General features: G+C 36.0%; 1 protein-coding gene across 5 annotated transcripts in view; it reads right to left on the reverse strand.

Moving 5' to 3' along the window:
* Positions 1 to 26,349, reverse strand: part of NaPi-III (Na[+]-dependent inorganic phosphate cotransporter type III) — a 495,622-nt gene that overhangs the window by 119,425 nt on the left and 349,848 nt on the right. For 3 of the 5 annotated variants that reach the window (XM_081769823.1, XM_081769822.1, XM_081769824.1), the window contains exons 3-4: positions 19,497 to 20,892; positions 6,175 to 6,273 (exon numbers count right to left, since the gene is read on the reverse strand). In XM_081769823.1, coding sequence (XP_081625949.1) covers positions 6,175 to 6,273; positions 19,497 to 19,692 — 295 coding nt within the window. In that variant the 5' untranslated portion in view covers positions 19,693 to 20,892. Of the gene's footprint in view, positions 1 to 6,174; positions 6,274 to 19,496; positions 20,893 to 20,943; positions 21,563 to 26,349 lie in introns of those variants that run through there. The other 2 variants (XM_081769821.1, XM_081769820.1) reach the window with 2 other exon arrangements.

A 26,349-nucleotide genomic window follows, 5' to 3' on the forward strand; every position in this document is an offset into this window, starting at 1 on the left:
TTACTCAAATAGATTATAGATAGATAGATCTACTACAAAGCAACTTTTTTTGTGTGAAAGTTTATGAATGTTTGTTTTGTGATTTTTTATAGTTTGTTATTATTATGCAATTGCAATCAAAGTAAAATTTTAAATATTGTTTCGTTTTAATAATGTTTACTATTGATAAAATACATCGAAATGCCGTACTTTGGGGGGTCATACAAACCCCACGAAAGGCATTTATTGGAATCGGAAGTATTTTTGGTATTTATTTATGTATAAATGGGTCAGAGCCAAAGTGGACTAAAATAGTTCGTATCTTTATTCACTCTTCTTACTGATATACAAATTAAGTCATCGCATTTCTTTAACTTGGACTAATAAAAGTCATAGTGAACTAACTTGGACTAAATTAGTTCGTCTGTCTCTGCAGTATTTTGATATTGTCAATATGTAATTCTGTATAATGGTTTCACTTTTGCAACTGTAAATCTTTTTGTCCTGAAATGCCTCTTGACAACTATATTAACAAATATGTAAAGATCTGTACAACGTATTTTTATCAGAAGTCCTTCGTGAGTAAGTAGGCAGACGTATCGCATTTGTGGCCAATTAAGTCTCCGTTTCTAGTTCAAATGGAGTCTCGGTTTCTCTCGGATGTAAGCCGAGAAGTAATTTGGATTCCGCTTTAAGCTTATGTGATCCCTTCCAGCATAATCCCGTTGTTGCATAATAACACCAAGTCGAAACAAACTTATTTCTGTCCATATGTGATATAAATACATAGAACAAATTATTTAAACAAAAAAAAAACCTGGTTTAAACAAAAAAAATCAGGTTTAAACCAAACAACCGGGATTTTGTTTTCAATAAAAACCATGTTTTTTGTCAAACCTGCCTAATACATATGAACGAACCCCCGTATGTACGAATATTAAAATGTTGCTGTGAACTAGAGAACTGATTTATGAATTTAGTATTTAGGATTTATGAATTCAGTATAGGTATGCTGAAACTCTTTTACGGAATACAATAATAATAATACTTCTGTTCCTACTGTTGAATAATATTTCCAGAATAACGAAACTTATTTTAAGAGCAAGCAATTTCATTGATCATCTCGTTCCATTCTTCGAACACCAATTCATTGACGATATACGGAGTGAAGCCGAATATAACTCCTTTCTCAACAAATCAACATAAAGTACAAACTTGTAAAGTTAGGCAGTTCAAACAAGTTGTGAAATATTGTGTGCGCGTCCGTAAGCAATTCTGATCAGTATATCACAGATCAGGCACGTACGCAGAAATTCATTTCGGCGGCTTCTGTGGAGGGGTCTAAATTCAATATCAGGATAAATATTAAAATTTGTAATATCACCGCAAAAATTACACTAAATTTACAGAGGTTTCGGGCGAGGTCCGGCCCTAAGTACCCATGATCTCCTTGAGTACATCCCTATCACAGACCACAAGTAACAACGATGGGCTTTATTATTATTATTATTATTATTATTATTATTATTATTATTATTATTATTATTATTATTATTATTATTATTAACTATAGCAATAACAACTGGAATAAGCTTTAAACATTTGTTTCGATGTACAATGCGCAGCAAAAACAACCTGCACCATGAGCATGTAAGTTTATTGTGAAACTACGCCTATCAGCGCAGGGAATCAACATAACGTCTACTAAGTGGCACGAATCACGCCAGGAGAAACCTCGGCGTTCTTCCCTACACACTTATTTCGGAGCAAAAAACTGTCGTTTCACAATAAACTTACATGCTCATTGTTGCAGGTTTTTTTTTTTTTTTTTTTTTTTTTTTTTTTTTGCTGTGGACTGTACAAGCACTAACAATTCACGACAGTAACATTTTAACTCATCTGAACTTTTATCACAATGACTCTACCATTTGCAATTCATTTGTCATATTATATTATTCTTCAAGCATAGTGGTCGAAGACCGTGTACGTAAGTTTTCTCCCATTTTCTATCAGTTTTTTTCATTCCACTCTTTCATCCATTCTCATCACCTTCTCCTTCACCCTACACGGCATAATTGTGGAATGTGAAACTGAAAGAAATCATTTCATCTTATTTAAGTAATGCCACTGAATCATTACCTTGTTAGTCGAAGACATCAACTTCAAATTTCCGTTTATGTCAAAGTATAAAATCAACAAATCGCTGCTATACAATCATAGTCATTTTGTTTTTAAAGTCTATTACATTTACACAAAGTATCTTCCAACCATTAATCATACTTACAGATTCTGTCTCGCAGAACTGAAAGTTAGTTTGTTTGACACAGGCATTTATCACCTCATTAATACCAAGTCATGTAGTATTCACATTATTATAATTACATACAATCACTGATTGACAGAACTCCGATATCAGCAGAAATCAAAATCTAATGCACTTAAGTGGGACAGTGTACACGATAAGATAACGTGAGATTTAAGATAAGGAAATGGTATAAGTTTCCAGAAGATAATGCCAAGCATATCCAGTCCTGCTTGTCACTCATTTGTTCCACACAATAATGCCTTGGCTATGACAACGGAAATACATAGGTATACTTAATAAAATATGATCACTAATGTGCATACTTATTACACCAACATTGGACACTATAATTAACTAACTCACTCTATGGCGCATCATGGGCCGTGCCGTGGAAAATCAGCGCCCGGGGGCGAGAGTATGCGACGGCGCCCCATACATATATTCCAAGTAATTTTTCCTATCTTTTTTCCTTTTTTCTCCCGAATTTTTCGCCCCCCTTACTTCGGCGCCCGGGACCGTAGCCCTGCTCGCCCCCCCGAGGCACGGCCCTGGGCCCATGGAACCCGGAGGTTCAATGTCGCGTCCATTGAATTCTGTCCTTAGTTAACTGGATCCAGTTTGTACTTCGTATTAGTATTTCTGCGAGATCAATCTTAAAATTGTCCTCCCATCTGCGCCTAGGTTTCATAATGGTCGTTTTCCTATTGGATTTACAATTAAAATTTTAAAACCGTTCCTACTTTTCCATTCTGGCCACATCACCCGCCCACCTTAGCCTCCTAGACTTGATAATCCTAACAATGTTTGGTAAACCGTACAAATTATGTAGTTCCTCGTTATAAAGTTTCCGCCATTCCCCATTCCCGTTCCTCTTGGGTCCGAATATTCGTCTCAGAATTTTATTCTCAAACAATTTCAGTATGCGTTCCTCCCTCAGAGAAAGAGACCATGTTTTTCGAGTATTTGCTGAATGGCAAATATCTGGTTGGTAATTGATCGATTTCGTCTATATCCGCACTAATAATTTGCACAGTGTAAAACCGAAAAAAAAAATAAATCATTCAGTTTTACGTCCCACGTTTATGCTCGGTAGGCTAAAGAAGATGGTGATGATGAGAAATGAATGGAATGAATAAAGAGGAGGAAACGGGTGAATACCGAGAAAACTCACGCACACGGTGTATGTCCAAAACAATGTAATACCGAAGGGAAGTAAGATCATTCTTGTTTATCAACGCTATCTTACGTAACGATTCTTCATACATTGAGAAAACGAATTAACAACATTGCAGAAAGTTAACGCTCTCGATTCTAAAAATAGTTCCCGTAAAGCGTTTCACCAAAGAAGCTTCTTTTAGCATTTACAGATGAAAGAAATCAGTTGCAAGAGGCAGCTCAAAGTCCAATCAGAATCTCGATCTATCCTGTGAAATGTTATATACCGTTCCAATTGATAATACGAGTATAAAAGGCGAAAGAGGATAGAGGCAGAGACAGAGACAGAAAATAGAATTAAAAAAAAAAGATTTGATAGTGAAGGAGGCTCGAAGATCAAAAAGTTTCCACCCTTAACCTTTTAAAATCAGCATTAAATATATTTGTTGGGAATGCATTCACTGACAGCAAATAGTGTTACAGTCATAAAGATTTCTTGTTAAAAGCGCTGATCTCGAATTGGAAACAAATAGGGGAGTTTGATGTAATGAGGACGTTGCCATTCTTGTTTAGCCTCTTGGTAACATTTCAATTCAATATCGGAATAAAATGCTGCATATTACATTGTTTTATGTAAGAAAAAAAAAACACTACTTAAATTTTCAACACCGTGTTTCTCCACCTGCATGTTTCAGACTTACGCCCTTATTGCATCAAATGCCTCAATTACTATCAGTACCCCAAATATAGATACACAAATAAATAAATAAATAAATAAGTAAATAAATAAATAACCAGTTGAGAATACTCCAAGAGCATGGCGAAAACGAACTTTAAAACAATTAGTTTTTCCTATTAAGTTCTACAGGCTTCATACCAATGGTTCTATGCAGTTTATTATTATACTCATTAAACAATTCATACAATTTATCTATCCATTTATAATACCCTTGAGTACTAATTTTTTTCCCCACATGTTTTGTTTAAGAGTTCTGTTGAAACGTTCTTCGACATGTAGTTTCACGAAGACATATGCTGATAATGAAGGGCTCAAAAAATTGAAAAATTCACAAAATCGGTCGGTCGGACTAACCGACAGGAAAATTGCCGAAAGTGAATATTTTAAATTTTTAGGGGGTCTAAAAAGGGGATGAACAATTTCCCCATGTTATTTACATGGGTCTTTTTTTGGGGGGGGCCTATAATCTCATGCTTTAGGTATTTGGAATTGGAATAAAAACTTGAAATTCGGTATACTTATACGTTTTCGTTAGCATTACCTAAGTAAATCAGTAAAAATAAAAATTTCCAACTTTAGAGTGGTTTTATAGGGAACTGAAAACTCTTTCCCATGTTATTTGTATGGGACACCTTTTACACCCCAAAATTATTGGGTACTTCCTGTAGGGTTGCAATGATTAAATTTGACACGATTGTAGCTTTTCGGGACTAACCCATAGGAAAATTGCCAAAAGTTAATTTTTTAAAAATTTTTAGGTGGTCTAAGGGGAGATGAAGAAATTCCTCATGTTATTTAAATGTTCGTTTTATATATATATATATATATATATATATATATATATATATATATATATATATATATATATATATATATATATATATATATATATATATACAAAATTTTATCTTTTAGATATTGAAATAAGAAAAGAAACTTAAAATTTGGTAGAATTGTAGGTTTAAGAGGTGGCGATCATTTGAACTACTTCCACTAGATAGCCCAATTTTAACTGAGCAGTGTTAATCACATAGCCCACATTTTCATATTAAACTGAATTTTCCCATTTTTGGCACTAGGCATGGGCGTCTCTGGCGGGGGGGACGGGGGGGGGCGCGTCCCCCCCCAATATTTTGAAGTGACATAATCTAACATTCCGCTAAGATACTAGCAGTTAGATAATTTCCTTTGATGTCCCCCCCTAATTTTACATGCCAGAGACGCCAATGGCACTAGGCACGGATCTTACTTTCAGTCTACAAATCCTCTCCCAAAATACTTGCAATAAATTTGATCTAAACAAATAATCTGCCAACGAAATAAGAGCTCCGATATCCATAAATGATTTACCAAGTGAATACGAATTAATTTAATGTATGCAAATCATCTACAAAAGCAATAACAATTAATTTGATATATTCAAATTAACTACTAAAGTAATGAGCATGAGCATTGAGTCAACGTATGCAAATTATTAACCAAAGTAATAAGAATTTATTTGTTAAATACAAGTTTTCTACCAAAGTAATTAAATTAATTGATATACGCAAATTATCTACCAAAGTAATGAGAATTAATTTGAAAAATGCAATTTTTCTTAGAAAGTAACGAGAAGTAATTTCATACAGTATATGCAAATTTTCTTCCAAAGTAATCAGAATTAATTTGATATATGCAAATTGTCTACCAAGATGAGAAATTCATTAATATATGCAAATTATCTACCACAGTAATCAGAATTAACTTGATAAATGCAAATTAACTGCCAGATTAATAATAATTAATTTGATACACACAAATTATTTAAATTTGTTACACCAACGTAATGAAAACATCTATACAGGTATATGTTACTCCCTCGTAGGTCTTTACGTTTGTAAGACGTTAATTAAGCTGATTATATACATAATACAAATAATGCAACCTCACGTATTAATAAATATTTACCTTTAAAGAAAACATTAGAGTTAATGCAATTACATTAAACGATACTCACCTAATGACGATAAACAACCCAGCATTAATTCCTTTTCGTTGCCAGCATACTGTTCTACACTGAGGATACCTTTTCGCATAGTATCCGACACCTTATACCCTGGAAAAGATTGCAAAAAATAATAATTAGAAACTTTTAATAACAAAATATTAATCATAACTTTTAATAGGTAATAGCTTAATATTAGTCATAACTTTCAATAATAACTAATAACTTAATATTAGTTACCACTTGAATAACTAATAACAAATTAGCAAAAACTATAACTGTACTGAGGCATCCTAATACTATTAAGATTACGTCTCAATATTTAGAAATAACTTTCTCACACAAACTGTCCATTAGTCTGGAACGGCAATGATAATAATAACCTTTACAATGTTAGTGCTGATTCTTTTTCTTTATTCCAAAACTAGTATTTCTCACATACTTTCCTTAGTTTTGATCATGTTACTGAAATTTATGCGAATACAAAAGAGAAATAGCTTTAAGAATGTTATTATTCTTTAGCTCTATTACTAATTACCGTATGCAAAATATCCATAATTATTCCCGTTTGTGCAATACATTGCCCAACCCTGGCTTTCGGTAAAACCTACACAATATTCTATGCTGTTCACCCATTTCGCCTAACGTCTTAACAACCACTGATGCCTCGTATTTCGCCTAAAGTGATAACTAGGGAATTTCTGTACTAAAGAGGGAAGTTATGCTCTAGATTATTAACCATCAGCACTACGAAATCACAATATTTCGTCACTGATCTTCAAACATTCCACAGACCACAAGTAAGTACCACAAACGAAGGGCATAACCCTTTAGGGAACTAGCCTTTGCAGTAGCATGCATAAGAAACAAGTGAATATAGCATATTCACAACATACAAAAAGAAACGTTATTGATATAGCCAGAAGAAACATATATTTCAAATTACAGTTTAAATTGAATACGGTTGAAGGAAATAATTACAGTTGGACATATTAATAAAGGTTTATAGCTTTATAATACCAACTTATACTAACAGAAGCTCATTGGCTGCTGTTGAAATCGTTCAAGGATAAATTCGGACAAGGTAGTAAGCTCTCCCAAATTTCAAAGTGTTTTATTTAAATAATATAATAAAATAATTTTCGTCTATACTTTCATGAAAATTATTCTATTTTGATGCAATATAACGCATGTTTTCTTTGAAGCTTCCCAACGATTTCAATTGCATAAAGTTAACTATCAGTGGAGAATTAAGTTGTAAATTTATCATCCGTCCGTTCATACACGGTCCACGGTTTGTGCAAACAAGGCTGTTTGTGCAAACAGTTTGACCGTGTATGCTGCTGTATGAACTGTTTGCGCAAACGTTTGTGCAAACATTTTCCACATCGAATTCGAAAATTGTTTACATGAGCATGCTGTTTGCGCAATCACATAGATCGTGTATGGGCATGTTTGTGCAAACACGACATTTATTTCCGAGTAGGAGGCCTAGCATACAAACGCTTATTTCTTGCGTTGTGGCGTCAATGAATAGGATTCAAGAATTCTGGAGAGAATTTATTGAACTTTTTCGAAATTTACCTGAACTGTGGAAGGTAAAGAGTGAAGATTATATAAACAGGAATCTGAAAATTGCGGCCCCACATGTTTCTATAATAATTTGTCCAAGCGTTTGGGGTGTAATGGCTGTTTCAAATTTAAGTCCTCATACGTGTTTCCGCACACAAGATAACGCAAAGTAGCGAACAACCTCTGATCGGGAGGTATCGCATCTCTCATATTTGTATCCTGTTTTTGAATAAGAGACGTAACCATTTCCAATATTTCACCAAATATACTTGAATCATTCGTAAATAAGTCCATAGTCGAACTTATCTCAAGCTCGGCTATTAAATTTTGATGACTAAACTAGACTGTTTCTTGAACCACCCTTTCATCCACGGGCGGCGATTAGGGGGGGCAAAGGGGGGCAGTTGCCCCCCCACTTTTTTGAAGCAACCCATTAATGTATATACCGTAGTTTCATTTGGAAATATAAAGTTTATGTATGTATTACTGTTTCATAAGAAAAATGGTGCTATGTAACATTTGCCGTTGCGTGATGTCTTCCCGTGAAGTTAAGAAAGCTACAGGAATTGCGTTTTAAGTGCGACGGAAAACAACTCAAAAATTAACCCATTGGAGCACAACAATTCGAGCATACTTTCAATCCAGAGGTATAGAAGCCAAACCTGCTAAATCCATTTTCAGTTTTGTCAGGAAACGAAGAAGTGATGTCGTTATGTCAGTGGTGCCCACCCCCCCTTATGTCCATGACGCACCCCCCCCCAATTGTCTATCCGTAGGTGTTCTTTCATGAAAAAATCTTCTTTTCGATTAATTTTACCCCCCCCATCAAACATATTTATATAGATTTTTAACCCCCCCCAAATATTTCAATGACGCAGTTTGCGTCATAGCCCCCCCTTGTGGGCACCCCTGGTTATGTTTCAGAATTGTTTAACAATTTTCTTGTTTAGAGGTCCCTACTTAATACAAATGAGTGAAATCAACTATTAAACAAAATAAGTTGTTCAACAATTCTGAAAACATGAGGGCGTCACTTTTTCTTCGTTCCCAGACAAAATTCAAAAATGGATTTAGCAGGTTTTGCTTCTATAACCCTTTCTTACAAGGGCTCGATATGTTAGTCAGCCGCTTTGAAACTAATTGAGAAAACATTTCGCAAGCAAAAAAAAAAAAAAAAAAAAAAAAAAAGTATTTCACAAGTTATTCTTTAATTGCACAAAAATTGACAATTCCTAAAATGTCTTATCTTTTTTCTAAAGTAAGGAATATTGATTAAAAAGAGCGTAATAAGAAACAACTTCTACCTTTTAAATTGTTTTGTAATGTAATATACGAGTGAAATGGTGTGTGTTTAGGGGTGTAACTGTATATACATTAATGTAACTGTATATACAGTGAATTCAACGTAATTCTAGGTTTTAGGATTATTTTGTATAGCTGGAGTGTAGAGTGATTCTAAGTATTGTTGTCTTTTGATGTGTTCCAAGAAAGTGAAAACTGCACTTAATGGCAACGAACATGTTTCGGGAAGCTTCAAAAGCAAATATTGCTTTAAATGTCGTAGCATATGCTTGTAGTATTTACTGTCTTTCATTTTCTAAGAGTAATAACATGCATTTAATAGCATGTGTGGAATTAAAGATTAAGTTGTTCAATTATCATCAGTTTCAGTATAGCATATACAAAGCAAAACTCATTCATTACTATGATTAATATTATTATTTCTATTTATTTGGTTTTCAAATTTGTTATTAAATAATCTGATTATACAATTTTCCAGACAGAATTTTAAGATGTTCATGAGCAAGGAATCAAATCTCTTCTTACATTTTCGTTATTTCAGAATACAAACGTCTAGTACCAACTTGCGTTGGTTTTGTCAATTTACTTAATAAAATATGAAATACGATATACAGTATTTTAACTTAAAAATATAGTATCCTATTAGTTATACAACCTTTCGTGAAACAAAGTGTTAGAAACCACCAGGAAAACTAAGATTGATATAGGAATATTCAGATCATGTCTTGCCCCCCCCCACTTTTAACGTCCAATCGCCGCCACTGCTTTCATCCACACCCTCTACTTCCGTTTTGGTTTCGCGGGTCTTTCCCCTTCCAAAGCACAAGCAATTACTATCGCTAAACAAGCTGCTTCAGTGGATATGTTTATGCGATCAAACGCAAAATTGAACTGAAGTTTGTGCAAATAGTTGAATCGTGTATTGTCGAGTGTTTGCGCAAACACTTGTGGATCGTCTATGGGTCCTCTTAAGAAATATATTCCACGATAACTTTCGTCAATAAAAAAATTCGATTACCTAGGTATTTTTATATAGCTTTTTCTTTTAGGGTCTTCGATGATACTGCTTGGGCTTAAAATCAATCAAGAATGACAGAGAATTTTACCACTCCCCCTAGCGACATAGGAATATGTTCCTCGATAGCTTTCGTAATATTATATATATATATATATATATATATATATATATATATACTAGCATCAATTATCCGTTTCGCTAGGTTAAATTAAGAAAAAAGTAACATGTTTCTTTAATAAATCATTTTTTCTATTACTAAAGCGCTCCTTGATATTGGTCATTTTTTATTATTTTTATATATCCCCTCTCCTCCCCATGTTGTGGGTTACGGCATCGGAAGTGTCATTGTTCATCTCAGTGACTCCGAAAAGTATGAATTCGACACTTTCCCTCCCCTCTCACAATTTTTGCAGGGCTCAATTTGGATTTAAATGGCATCAGAAGTGTCACTGTTCATCTCGGCGACCTCAAAAACTATAGATTCGACACTAATATCGGTCATTTTCGATCATTTGTAAATGTCTTTTCCCTCCTTTAAGTTACATCGTCAAAGTGGTATGCCAAAAATCATCTCATGTTCGAACTTAATCTAGGTTGAAAATTTGATCGAGATCGGTCCGGTGGTTCAAGAGTTAAGTCACATAAACAGTCACTTTCATTTTTATTTTTTACATATATATCTCCGCCTCCCCCTCTCCTACGTTGCACCGTCAAAGTTAAATGATCAAAATTATCCCAAGCCCGAACGTCATCTATGTTGAAAATTTGATCGAGATCGGTTGGGTGGTTCAAGAGATTAAATTTTATTTATTTTTATATATTTGTCCCCTCTCTCCCCCTTCCGAAAGGGCTACCGTCAAAGTGATATGATAAAAACCACCCCAGGTCCGAACTTTTTCCATATTGAAATTTTGATTAAGATCGGTTTTGAGGTTAAAGCGCGATGGTCACAAATACGGTCACATTTATTTTTATTCTTTTTACATATATCATCCCCTCCCCCTCCCTAGGTTTCACCGTAAAAGTGAACTAATGAAAACATCCCAGGCCCAAACCTTAGTTATGTTGAAAATTTGATCAAGATAGGTCTAGTGGCTCAAGAGTTATTAAGTTTCACTTATTTTTATAGATTTCTCCCCTCCTCCTCCCCTCTTCTAAGTTCAACCGTTAAAGTGATATGATAAAAACCACCTCAGGTCCGAACCTATCTGTTGATTTTTTTTAAAAAAGATCGGTCGGGTGGTTTAAGCGTGATGAAGTCACAAAGACAGTCACTTTTATTTTTACATATATCTCCCCCTCCCCTTCGTTGCACTGTAAAAGTGAAAAGAAGAAAAATCCCAAGTCCGAACCTTATCTATGTTGAAAGTTTGATCGACATCGGTCGGGTGGTTCAAGAGTTATTAAGTTTTAATTATTTTTATAGATTTCTGATATTTTAATTATTTTTATAGATTGTGATAAGATTGCACAGACATAGAGAACACCGAAAAAGATGCGACAAGTATTTTTTAAATCGGCCAACAAGCGCATTGAAAGTGTCAAATAGGAGCATAAAAATGGGGTCAAAATGAGATTATGTGGAATATAACGAGAGCGAGAAGAGATATCGGAAAAGGTTAAATGTACGAAACACTACCCATAGTCGACGCAAGGCAATGAGGTAGAACACATCCATGCGAAGAAAGCAGAACATCCGGAAATGGACCAATCATGTGTATAATATTGTCACAATGTGTTACACAAATGAGCGAAAAGGGTGGTAAGGAACAAGAAGAAAGAAGAAACGAAAACAGAATATGTTTTTGCTTTGAGTGCACATGTCGCCCGTATGTGAAAGAGACGCAGATTCATCTTAATGCACGATGATATGAGAACACGCAGGAAGTATGCAAACGCCGTTCGTATAGACAGCCAGCGGGACAGTATTGCAATGGGTTACATATATCGTGTAATGGGAACAAAAATGCACAGCACAGAAGAATACAAGTGGTCCACATATGTACGATAAACAGCAACAGTATACCACGCATGAGTATCAACATTACATTACTACAAAAATACGCATGCAATATAGCAGTAATAGTAACATTTTTGTTTTGTGTTAATACTGCCTACACACATTTTCTATTCCAGCATGCATCTCATCGTTGTTTCCATTACGTAATATATGCAACCCACTGCGCAGTGCTGTCCCGTTGGCTGTCGATACTAACGGCGTTAGCATCCTTCCTGCGATGTTCTCATATCTTCTTGCATTGAGATGAATCTGAGTCTCTTTCGCATACGGGCGACGTATGGACCAAAGCAACAACATATTTTCTGTTTTCGTTTCTTCTTTCTTCCTGCTTCTTACCACCCTTTTCGCTCATTTCCGTAACACATTGTGACAATTTTGGACACGTGATTGGTGCATTTCCGGATGTTCTACTTTCTTCGCATGGATGTGTTCTAAATCATTGCCTTGCATCGACTACGGGTAGTATTTCGTACATTTAACCTTTTCCGATATCTCTTCTCGTTCTCACTATATTCCACATAATCTCATTTTGACCCATTTTTATGCCTCTATTTGACCCTTTCAATGCGCTTGTTGGCCGATATAAAAAATACGTGTCACATCTTTTTCGATGTTCTCTGTGTGTGTGCAATCTTATCACAATCGGAGTGTTACACCGGGTACCCTGCCTTGTTAGAGAAATCAATAGCTGGTAAGCCGTTAGGAAAGATGGGATTAAATATATCTTATGTACATTTGTGATTTTTGGTTGGTTGATTGAAATTATGTCCCTTTTGAGCACTGAGGCTGCCGAAAACGTGATCGAATGCTTAAAATGGAGTCCAATCCACTACAATCTATCCCAACCAGGAATCGAACGCGGTATCATGCACACAGAAAAGAGGCACTGGCTCTTAGGGATTGCTGGTTTCTTTTCTAAACTCCTCTTTCAGTAGGTATTTATTTTACAGTTCGTCTGAAGTTATCTCACGCTTTTCTAGACTTTTCATGATAAAAATAGTCATATACATTTCTTAACTTGCTTAACTCAGTCATTTTGAACTGGATGATCTGTGACGTCACAGTTCTGCTCGCTTTTTTTTTTTTTACTAAGACCGGTTCTACATTGACCAGGAGAGGACAGGATAGCCACGCCGAAGTTCAGTACTATGAGTAATGCAACAAAGCCTTCTCAAACATTGCAACTGAGACATGTAGTCACTCTGTTCCTTTGCTCCTTAAATCAGTCATTTCCAAATGGATAATCTGTGACGTCACAGTTTTCTCACTAAGGCCGGTCGTATATTGACCAGGAGAGGACAGGACAACCAAGCCGAAGATCAGTACTGTGGGCAATGCAAAAAAGCCAAATATTCACTCCACATATTCTACCACAAAGGCTTCTCCAACGTTGTGAATGAAACATGTAGTCACTGCCTCCCTCTGCCTCGGCTATACTGGCCTTTCTCTGGTCAATATGCCTCCGGCTTAAGCCCCACCCCCCACCACACACACAAAATAAGACAGTATAGCTAGTCTTGATACAAGACAGTGGTGGCAGACAAATAAGGCGTAACTATGGTTTTGTGTCGTAGATTCACGACTAATCGAACACTGCCTACGTTGTCTTATCCCATCCCACCTACTTCGTTCCCTACCACTTTGGTGTTCAGTATGTTATCTTTCTCCTGTATCTGATCGTACGGAGTTGCTCGTCTAAAATACAGTTTTGAAAGTTTAATTTTGAAGCCTCCCAATAAATGAAAGTTTCCCTAATGGCATCTAATGCAGTGTTCGTAAGTTTCCCTGAGAAAATTTCCCTCGACTGACAAATTTTTCCCTTTCGTCATCAGATTTTCCTTAGTTTGCTAAAAATCCAATTCCAATGATAGAAGTTATGTGACAAAATTAATTTAGCTATATTAAAGGAAGTGCCAACCACGTTTGTTTTCTTCATTTGTTTTTAGCTTCTTCCTTTTTTTACTTTCTCCTTGACTTTTTAACAAAAAAAAAATACACACAAATACATCCAACCAACAATAGGTGCAAAATTATGTTATTTTGAACACACACATTATTGATATTCTATTGGTTTATTTTTGAAATACAAAGAAAAGTTTAAGGATTTATATTTGTCAATTAGTCAGGACGAAAATTTCCCTGGAAGTTTTATCGAAAAATTCCCTTTTGATAAATTTACCTTTGAAATTTCCCTAGATTAGGGTAATTTCTCTCAAACTACGAACACTGGTCTAATGTCGCGCTGCTCTATGTACGAATGTACCGTCCTCCAATCACGTAGCACTATACGGTCTAAACCAGGAGACAGCGCGCTTGCCCTTGGCTCCTTGATGAGTTCATGTCCTTGAAAGCCCTTGGCTGTTGACACGTCACACCAATAACCAACAGCTGTATCCCCGTAACTGATTGGGTAAATTCAGGAGGTGTTCGCTAAATTGCAACACAGGATTAACTCTACATGGGTTGGGCGAGGCCGGTAGTAACAGCGGCGGAAGTATAATTGAGGGGTAAATTTGGATAAGGGCCTAACTAGCAATTCTTCAATTTTTCAGGAGAGCACAAAAACAAACACCCTTATCCAACTAACCAACGTATTCACACACTATTTTTGGAGACAGGCGTTTGGTATGGAGCAGAGATATTACATTAATACCACCTAGACATTTGCGGAGGTGCTCAAACTTGCAGAAAATATGTATATTTCATTTTACCGGAAATAGGTCGATACGCCCTTATCCAAATTATCCCTTCAATTGTGTTATAATATCAACCTAACCATAACTTCCATAAATCTGAATAATCGTCGTGCATAAACACGTTCCACTGATATATACCAGCCAGAAAGGAACCACAAGAGAAGTTAAAAGAAGAACTGGTATGACTATTGATGAACAAAGAAAGTTCAATGACCTATTACCCAATAGATAATAAAATAACAACAACAAATGATAACAGCTTTATTCTATACTTTGTTTTTATTTTGTCACTTATTTTATTTGCATGGCCTCCTTTACTCTTTTGTATAAAATACGTTCAAGTGTTGTTGATAAATGTATATGTTTATCCCTTCCCAATCTCTATTATAGAAACTACTGCTAAAAGGATTGACAGAGTGTAAGATAACACGTGTTTAACAATTTAATTAATTAAATATTTTACAATTTCTTCCATCTCACGTTTCCTGAACGGAATAAAAGGTACAGACCACCACACTAAATTTTCTTTCTCTCATTTCTTAAACGGAATCATGTCATGCTCCAGTTCAGGAGCGGATCCAGGGGGGGGGGCGATCGCTTCCCCCCCCCCAGAAGAGTAAAACTTTCTTGTTTTGTATATGTAAATAAAACCCATTCTAAAGTTTGGAGCCCTTAAAAGTAACAGTATGACAACCCCCTTCCCCGAGGTCGGTCCTGGATCCGACCCTGCTCCAGTTATTACGGAAATATTTCTCTACGAAATATAAACAAATTTATAATAGGCATTTTCGAAGAACTTCGTCCGAAGAAAACGGAGCCTCAAGAGCAAACTACCCCTTATTGATTTTTTTTTTTTTTAAATGAGAAATGAGTTACCACACATTACAACACAGATAATGAAATACTAATTCATGAAATAACACAATCGTCTGAATCATATTGCAGATTGTCTGAGAAAAAAAAATGCAACTTTAAGAATAACCAGTGACCTTAACCCTGAATTATATCATGAAACTTCAGACACAATGGTGGCACGAAGGCTCAGTGCAGTGGATCCCTCAACAGGTCCGCTTCCAGTCCAGGCACGTAAGTCTGTGGTGGGCAAGTGTCCCTGGTTCTTCCCCTTTCGCCCCTCACCTTCATTAGTCACTCGTCTCTTTCAGCCTACAGGTGATAACAGTGGGACGTAAAACAAAGTTTTTATCTTTTTCTCAAAACTTCTGACGCAATCAATAAAGTATTTTACATTGAACATTACGTTGAAACATCCCCAACAAATAGAAAAGGAAAATTTAGAAGGAAGTCGTTCATATCCCGTATATTAAAGGCTAGCATTCAACGGCGCCGATTTCTCTGTAATTTTAGGGGGCCGAATTCAGATGTGTGTTTGGTTGCAGACAAGGGTCTAAGAAGATATATGTGACGAAATTGAATTCAAATTATGCTAAATATTGTATATTCATAAAAAATAATATAACAATAAAAGTACATATAAAATACATATTCATAAAAGCATATGGAGCTCACATTAGTGTTGGGGGTCGCGTCCCCGGCCCTCCAGAATCGGCGCCCTTGCTAGCATTCCCATTTTCGGATAAAGGAAACACCCTGAAAAACAACAGGAGAGCTGTTCTTGAAATTCTAATACTGGATATTCTGACATGAAACGTCAAGGTCCTCTTACCTCAACGAAAGAAAAGAAGAAGAAGAAAGAAAAGAGAGACTAACTAAAGAAAGAAAGAAAAGAAACACAAAGATTGATTGACTCAATGACTTTATAGTATCTGACGGAACACTACAAGAGAATAGATATAAATACTTTTTCATATATTATTATGCACTCATGTATAGCCCCCGTTCAATCACTGGTATGAGCAATCGCTTTTTTTTTTTTTTTTTTTTTATCATCATTTTCAAGCAACGAGCAAGTTCTAAACCCTGTTCGCCCTAAGCTTTAACTGCGATAAACAAAGCCATGTGAAACCCAATCTCGCTGATTTGCTGTTGGCCTACCGACGCTTTTGTTTCTCCGCAAAATAGTTTATATGATTTGATTATTACTTTTACTATGAAGCTACATATAAAACTGCTACATTATTATAAACGACAAAAATATAATACGAGTTGTCTAATAAAACTGAAATCGAGTGTAGTTAATGAAACAATAGAAATAAACAGTAAGAATGCGCAGTAATTATGGCGCCAATTCAACTGTGGGCGCGTGTTCTGCTTTCAAGCCTGAAAGACGGCTGGCATGAATCCCGGTTCCGCGAGTGTTGTTGTGAAACAAACAAAGAAAACCTTTACTCACTAAGCAACAATTGTTTATCAGCGATTTTTTTTTTTATCTTTTGGGTTTCTTTCTTTCTGTTCTGCTGCTGCTGTATCTGGACAACACGAGACAGTATTGTCAAAATGCACGTGTATAATTTGCTCCTCCCCGTGGGGTGTGGGATTGATACATCACTAGCCAATCGTATTTGTGACACGCGGAAGGATACAAATATTTTGTTTATCGGAGTTTAGAGCTTACGCTGAACAGGGAATAGACACAGAAAAACACATACACACAAAACTTTCTAGATTCCATTGAAGAATATTCCTGAGTTGACGAACGTATTGACATAATCCTACTAGAAAACACCCAAAGCTACTGGAGGACGGCGAAGGAAAATGAAATCTTTAGCTTAACGTCCCACGTTTATGCTCTTTAGGCTAAAGGATACGATGAGTAAAGCAAGTGAACGATGATGGAAAATTTGGTGGAATGAGAAAGTGGGAAGAAATGGCAGTACCCCGAGAAAACTCACGGACACGATGTTGTCCACCACAAACATGGTTGGCCGGGGACGAACCAGGGACCCTTACGCACCAGAGGTAAGTGCTCTGCCATTAAGTCACCATGCCCCTCGAGACGACAAAGGAATTCAATGAGAGCCATACTTTATGAAAAGTTCAAAAGTCAAGCTTCAAGATAAATGAAATGATGTAATAGAAATCATATGCAATTATCAGTGTTATTAACATACTATGTTAATTCTCCACCATATCAGAGTTCAAAACTCACCACAATCCCACTAGATGAAAATCATAACCATTTATTGCCTAACCCCAATCTGAATTTACTTTAACCCTTGCACAGAGGAAGTCGACTTTTGTCGACAGAAACAAAATTTCCTTAACATGCGAATGTCGACTATAGTCGACGTGTTAAAATTTGTTTGTCCGTATCTTGGCTTTGTCGAGAGTAGTCGCCAAAGTTGTACCGTTCATTTTTTTTTTTTTTTTGTGTGTGTTCTATTGTTTTCGATAAACAATAGAAATCACACAGAAAACCTTTGGCGACTACAATCGACAAAACCAAGATACAGACAAATTTTAACACGTCGACTATAATCGACATTCGCAGGTTAGGGAAATTTTTTCCGTCGCCTTCCACAGTGAAAGGGTTAATTAAGAATAAAGCCTGTAGTTTGATCCTAGCCCATCACACCACCCACTAAACATTTCATGGAAAATTCTCCCTGTGAACAGTATATGCCGTGTCGTGGGGAAGGGGGCAATGGCCCTGAGCGCCGAAGCAAGGGGGCGCCAAATTCAGGAGGAAAAAAGAAAAGGAAGGAAGGAAAAAGAGAGAGGAAAAATTACTTAGAATATTTTAGATCAACAGCAGTATTTATCAACCTAATATTTAAATTGACCAGGGTCCGATTTATATCTTTTGCGTCCCCAGACACTTGCTCAAAGCGCTCCACCCGTCTATTTACAACCCAATCACTGGGAAGGGGGAGCAATTGAATCTCTTCTACCACAGCAGAGGCATTTACTGACAATAGTTTGCCATATGAAGATCTAGGATTTATTGCAGATTATGTTATCGGTACATATACAAATCTTGATAGCTTTTAATTAATAAATCAACCTGTCATTTGTAATTTGCACATAAAGGTATTAATTTAACTAGTTTTGTCAACACATCAGTACAAACTAATACGTACTTAAATCCTCTTCCTGCTTTAGGAAATGGTCCTGTAATGTTATCATGTTAGGAAAATGCATGTGGCCATATATAAAATGGAAGGAAAAAAAGTAATAATAAGTGCTCAAAATCCAGGAAAAGCAGGATTTATTTTTGAAAATTTTCATACGCTTCGCGCCAACCATGGTGAGATGGTGGCGCTTCGCGACTGACCTGTCGACCTCACTGATATGTATGGGGGCGCCGTCGTATACTCTCGTCCTGGGCGCTGATTTTTCACAGCACGGAACTGGGTATATAAAACCACATACTTTGTGGCAAAATCACTAAACTGACAAACCTGGATACCATCTCTGTTTATGATTGGTTCAACTCATACCACAGGGCCTGTAGTATCGAAAAATAAGGATATGTTTTTGTTTTCTGATTTTTATTCTCTCTAGCTCTCTCAACATCCTGTGGAAATAAGTTACTTATCCTTAAACATAACACAAAATAACAGTATTTCTTGTAACATGATTGCACAGGCGGATCTAGCCCGGGGCCGAGGGACTAGGGCCCCCAGTTTTTTGAGTAACTAAAATAAGTTAAGCTATTATTTATATATTTTTGAAAATTTATAATAAATTACTGATATACCTATCATAATCTGGGTTGTGGCTCCCCCCCCCAGTTTTTACCTTCGAGATCCGCCCCTGCATGACTGACAAAAATAGTAACAACTTCTATCATAAATAAGATACTTACCAATTAGTATAGCTCCAGCAATTTCAAAAATTGTTGCCAATATGCACGCGCTTCGGAGCGTCAGTACTTTGGACCCAACGGACGTTCCGAAAGAATTAGCAACATCATTCGCTCCAATTCCAAAAGCCAAGATGAAGGACACCAGAAATCCACTTATCACAACCCATAATACGTCGGCGGACATAGGATCAAGCATTGTGCTCCTCTTGTTAATTTAAGTGTGTGTGTGTGTATATATATGTATATATATTATGTGTGTATGTATAAATGTGTAAATTGGTTTGTTTACAATATTTCAGACTTATCTGCTGCCCCTATAATAGGCCTGCCTATTTTGTATTTTATATATATAAACAGCAAATAATAATAATAATAAATTTCCTCAATAGTATATTGTTCGTTGTTTTCTTTTTAATTAATAAAAAATAACACAAGTACTGGAGCGAATGTGAAACAGTATAAACAAACTTCTTTTCTTTCTTTCTTTTAAAAAAAATGCTTTGGTTCTGTTTTGAGATCACGCTTCCTTGACAGTTCTGTACGATATTCTTTTTTTTAAATAAATTATTTTATCCTTTTTCTTAAGTAACAAGGACCCAAAAAAAAGTTTTGAAAGCGAAGCTGAAGAGAAACCAAATATCACAGATTAAAGTTTTTAGTATTTATCCAGGAAAATCGACATCCTTACATAATTCACAAATAATGTTTTTCTCTCGCTTTCAAAAGTACTTTAAATGTACCACGCACTCACACACAAAACTCACGCACTTTTCACAATATGACGTTCAACGCCTTCCTAATGTGATGTGTATATACTGTCTAAATCGTAGGAGAATAAGTTATAAAAATAAATTATATATTATTTTAAAAATTATATATACGTATATATATACGATTATATATATAAATTTATTTATTTATATATATATATATTTCTTCCCTTAAGTACCCCTGTATTTTCCGATTGTTTTGATAGTATCCGATGTGTATATTTATTGATTGATCTAAATTACTTGGTTACTATCTTTTTTTATCGTGATATTTTCAGTTGATACTTTTTGGAGTTGTACGAATCGTATTAACTAACCTATTGGATTGTGCTGGCAACAGCGTTAAGAATTTTCGATTGCTTTTTTTTTAATCGATTTTGAGAAAGAAACAAAAGAATAACAATAAATGCTGATTCCAAATTTTCAGCCAATTTCTGTTTTTCTCGACGAACAAAAATTGTTTGCCTTGTTTTGGTTATCAGATAAAATGAATTTAGTGTTTTGTGTACGTAGAAAGTATTCTATCACGATTTGTATGATCGATTTTTGTTGTTGTTTTTAATTTAGAATCTGTATACCACAAAATAGTTTCTTCGTTCTTCTTTCCGGAACTTTTTAACTACAATCTGTAAAGCAAAAAAAGAAAAAACACAGTCACTAAAAATTGACAGACTTACCAATCAAACTACAGCCCAGAAGCTCAAAGATGGTTGCAATTATACAGGCATTTCTAAGTGTTATAACTTTGGACCCTACACTGGTCCCAAAAGCATTTGCTACGTCATTAGCACCAGTTCCAAAAGCCAGGAAGAAAGCAGCTAAAAATCCTACGATCAAAATCCACAAAACTGTTTGGCGCCATTTATCCGTACCTGGCAACGGCGGTGGCGCTGTAATTTCTATCACATCCTGTGCACTTATTTCTAAAATGTTTGCAATACATATAATGAATACTATCAAAACGTACACTACAGACAGTTTCTGTTTTAACACAAACATTATGACGTATTTTTTATTTTACAAGTCCTCCTGGTTTTAATAAATAGAATAGTTCTTTAAATACAATACACGCGCTCTCCGGTACACAAATTTATAAAGTAATACTGTTGGAAACGTTAAACGATTTTCCGCGCGAAATTAACCACGAACTCGACCGACAAGTTTCCTAGTTTCTCCATACGGATCCGAAAATGCGTTCCAATACTCGTAAACACGTTACCGGTACACGCCGAATTACGAACTTTCACGGTCCGTTTCCACGAGCGATTAATTGTATACTAGGAAGTTTCACGGTGCGCAATAGCATATAAAGACGTGAGTGAGGTCTTAGATAAGTGTCGTCTCTTAAACGTTTAGCGACTCCATCTATCGGAAAGGCTACAAAGTTCCATTCAATGTCGCACAACTTTCTTCCTCTTCTGATTCGTACTTTTAAATACATTAAAGGGATGTTACAATATCGTTTGTTTAAGCGTATAGCATACACGAAAGAAGACCGTATTAATATTAATCTGAGTGAGGAGTATGACCGTGAAACACTATTTTCCATTTCCTTCGACAGACATTGGTTTTAGGAAATGAATTGATCGTTTTTTTTTTTTTTTTTTTTTTACATATTATACAAATCTATAGCATGGGTGCCCCATGATCAGAGGAACAGGGATGTCCACAGAGGGCTTTAAGGCGCAGAGGTTGCTTTATGAAGTTATTTGGGGGCAAAATTGTAGATTTGGGGGGCAGAATGGTAATTTTTGTGGGCAAAACTGTAAATTTGAGGGTACAATTGTAAAATTGCGGGGGGAATAGTATATATTGAGAGGAAGAATGTAAATATTAAGGGGCATTGCGCCTAAGCCCTTGGAGAGGGGGCGACATGACAAAAATATGCCATTGAAATTTTAGGGGAGAATAGGGATACCTAAACAGCAACAATAATTTATTTGTTTATTTGTTGAAACTCAGCGTCTCTTCTTAGGACCAAACTATTTGGGACGTAGATTTACTGTTTAAAGTGGAATCCGAACCAATGTAATGTGTGCAAAAAAAAAAAAACTCTACTATCGGGAATCGAACTCAATGTTACGTTAACCGAAGATGCACGCCCTAACACTCTAGAACCGAGAGGAAAGCAAAAATGTATGGAAAAAGGTTAGTTTATACAAGAATGACGCTTACTCAAAGCTACACCATGATAAAGGAGGGGAAGGGTGGGGTTGGAGTTTGAAACCATTAGAAAAAATTAAACGTAGATACATTTTACGGGGTAGGTTATGGGTATTCCAAGACTGGGCACATCAATCTTACGAAATAAAATGTAAAAGGATTACTGTTAATATTACAATATTTAAATGTAATATTTCCATACCATATTGTTTATACATGTAGGACTGTTTCTCGCATGTATACATCAAACTTCTTTTTTTTTTTAAGTATGGCCACTGGATGATTACGAAACAAATGGAATGACAAAAATATGCCTGGGATCGAGGCAAGGATTTTTTATTATTATTATTATTATTATTATTATTATTATTATTATTATTATTATTATTATTATTATTATTATCAAGTTACCTGACGTAATTCTACATGTAATATTTCGTGTTCCTCCTGTTGTATATTTCACGGTAGAATTCGTACGAACTTGAAGTCTCGTACACTCGAACGCTTCTATAAGTATGTTAGTGAAGAGTCTCCACTCCTTTTCCTTCCCTTGTAACTATCTTTACTTTTTTTCTTCCCTTGTAACCATCTCCATTCCTTTTCCTTCCCTTGTAACAGTCTCCACTACTTTTTCTCCCCTTGTAACTGTCTCTGCTATTTTTCTTCCCTTGTAACCATCTCCGCTCCTTTTTCTTTCCTTGTAACGTTACAATTTCTTTTTCTTCCGTTGTATCCATCTCCACTCCTGTTTCTTCCTTTGTAACTATCTCCACTCCTTTTTCTTCCCTTGGAATGTCACCATTTCTTTTTCTTCCTTTGTAACCATCTCCACTCCTTTTTCTTCCCTTGTAACAGTCTACACTACTTTTTCTCCACTTATAACCGTCTCCGCTATTTTTCTTCCCTTGTAACGTCACCATTTCTCTTTCTTCCCTTGTAACAGTCTCTATTCCCTTTTCTTCCCTTGTAAGTCAAGTATCAACAAGCGTAAAAATGCGTTCTTAATATAAGTGTTTTAAATAAAAATTCTAAATACCAAATTTAATTTCTCCAAACGTAAGAAATTCCAAGATATGGAAATCTTAACGAACCAACCCCCACCCTTTTCTTCTAGGTCAAATATTTTTTTTTTTAAAAAAAAGATCCTTAACTACGTGTTTAAAATATTTAAAATAAAAAAGTCCTAATACCGAATTTCATGTATCTAACCTGAGAGGATTCCGAGATAAGGACAACTTATAGTTGTTACCCGTAACCCACTCTCTTTCCACGTTGAATGTCCAAAAGAAAAAAAAAATCTTTCCTTAGTGCTATGTACCCTATGTACGGTCCAAATTTCGAGATCCTAACGTAAGTACTTCGATCTAGGCGCTAGTCAGCCAGTCGGTCAGAACTATTTTAATAAAAGATTAATCATTTGTAATAACGAGTATTAATTTTCCGATAAATATTATCATATAATTCCTTACACTGAATCAAGTACATTAAAAATTCATAGTTTTAAATATTTTCCACCAAAGAGACTGCGGAAATACCACCTCAAAAAATCCCACTTTGCAAATACTCCTTATTGATTGAACCTTGTTTCTGAAACATTAAAAGTAAGTTGGTGCTATGGCAACCGAACCGTTATGATAAATCACAGGCGGTCTCAGAGCCCATCAAGGACGCAAAGCTAGAATTCTTGTTGAAAGAACATTACACGTGTTCCTTAACATGCTATGTTTAATAAAATTATAAGTAAAACATGTATAGGTGTATTAATTTCCGCTAACATACAAAATTTCTGTGTGAAGCATTGATGGGAGTAAATGTTTGGTTTGGTTACCATATAAATTTTGCGCGAATAAACAAATTAATCAATCATATATTGTTTTATAACATTTTTTCAGTAATTGGTGTTTTATCATATTTGATTAATAGATCCTACGTAAAGCTATTAAAATAAAGAATATGCGCATTAACTAATCATTGAAGAAAGCCAGTTCGCCCAATCGCAGTAAAAATTAATGTTTACTGTTTTTGAGGAATGAAAGGGAAATTTTATCATCTCATTTTTTCTCACAAATCCTTTTTGACAATTTTCTGTTCTTCGTAAGCAAAATGGAGGAAATAAAATGAGGGGGGACAACTGCCCATCCTGTAAAATAGCAAGCAACAGCGCTACTGAAGTTGTCTTTGCATAAGATTCGATCAACTGTTTTTGTTTGTTTGTTTGTTTATGGATGATTAGCGTCCCCTTTCAGTATCGAGGCTATATGAAACGAGTACCTACAGTTTCAAGTAGAACCAGAACCACCGTGATGCGTCCAACGCTGTTCCAAAGGTAATCGAACACGGGACCCCGCGTACCAAAGGAAAATGCACAAGATTTTGATCAAGGCACGCGTAATATCCAGAGAAAGATATCAGGAATTCTGGCTCTCACAGCGAAACAAACTAAGTATACAATTCATTTATCAACGCTGACAAAACAATCACCTTTCTCCAAACTACCCCCTAAAAGACATCACTAATTCGTTGATTTAACTACAGTCTGTCTATTGATCAACGTCAAAGTGTAGCAAATATCAAAAGGCAACAAAAATGATTCCCTGCAAATGTAGATATGGAGAAGAATAGATAAAAAGAGCTCCACAATGGCAAAATATTTCTAACGATGATGAGACATAATTCTACAAATGACAGAATACTTATGATAATAATGAAATACTTCTATAAATGGCAGAATACTTCCAATGATGTTGAGAAAGCTTCCATAAATGGCAGAATGATGATGAGACACACATCCACAAATTATAGAATTCTTCTTATGATGATCAGAAGATACACCTCCACAATGGCAGAATACTTCTAATGATGATGAGGCTTCCACAAATGGCAGAATATTTGTAACGATGAAGAGAGACAATTCTACAAATGACAGAATACTTATGATACTAATGAAATACTGTACTTCTATAAATGGCAGAATACTTCCAATGATGTTGAGGAAACTTCCATAAATAGTAGAATGTTCATAATGATCAGACACACTTCCACAAATAGTTTTAGTAACGCTGGTGATTATGTTTCCACTATTGACAGAATGCTTTCAACAATAATGAGACATATTTCTACGTACAAATGACAGAATACCAGTGCCGCGCCGTGGAAAAATCAGCGCCCTGAGAGAGAGTATAAAGACAGCGCCTCGTACATATGAGAGGTCGACAGATCTTTTCTCCTCCCGAATTTTGCGCCCCCTTACTTCCGCGCCCGGGGCCGTCGCCCCGCTTGCCCTCCCGACGGCACGGCATTGCAGAATACTTCTAATGATGGTGACACACACTCATAAATAATCGATGAGAAACATTAATGAGTAAAAATAATATTTTTGTTAAAGGTTACAAGACATGTTAAAATCTAAATGATGTGAACTGAACAATGACGACGCCAGAAGGAAGGCGGGCGTCCCATAGGGCTGCATCAGCCTTCGATTGCTCTCCAGGTATGTTGTATTGAAATGTTGGTTAAGTAATATACAACTACAGTAGAGCGTCGATTATCCGAAGTAATTGGGGGACATGGGTGTTCGGAAAACTGGTTTGTTCGGATAATCGAACTGTACTGTACTGGACTGTACTGTACTGGACTGGACTGGACTGGACTTCTACAGCCAGTGCCAAACCGACAGAAGTGTGCTGATTGTTGAAACACAGCGACTGGCGGCTTGGCCGGTCAGCAGCGCCTTATGAAGGCCCCATTAGAAGCAATGTTCCGCCAGCGGTGGCTCAGTGCGGCGACTACTGTGGAAAACTTGGTTTGGGAGTGAGGGGGATGATGGACGGTAGGGTGGGAGAGTAACAGGTGCGAGCGAGTACACAGTTCGGTTAAGCGGTCGTTCGGTTGACCGACGTTCGGATAATCGACGCTCTACT

The sequence above is a fragment of the Thermobia domestica genome, chromosome 8, assembly GCF_964235325.1.
Source record: "Thermobia domestica chromosome 8, izTheDome1.hap1.1, whole genome shotgun sequence".
Lineage (NCBI taxonomy): Eukaryota > Metazoa > Arthropoda > Insecta > Zygentoma > Lepismatidae > Thermobia > Thermobia domestica.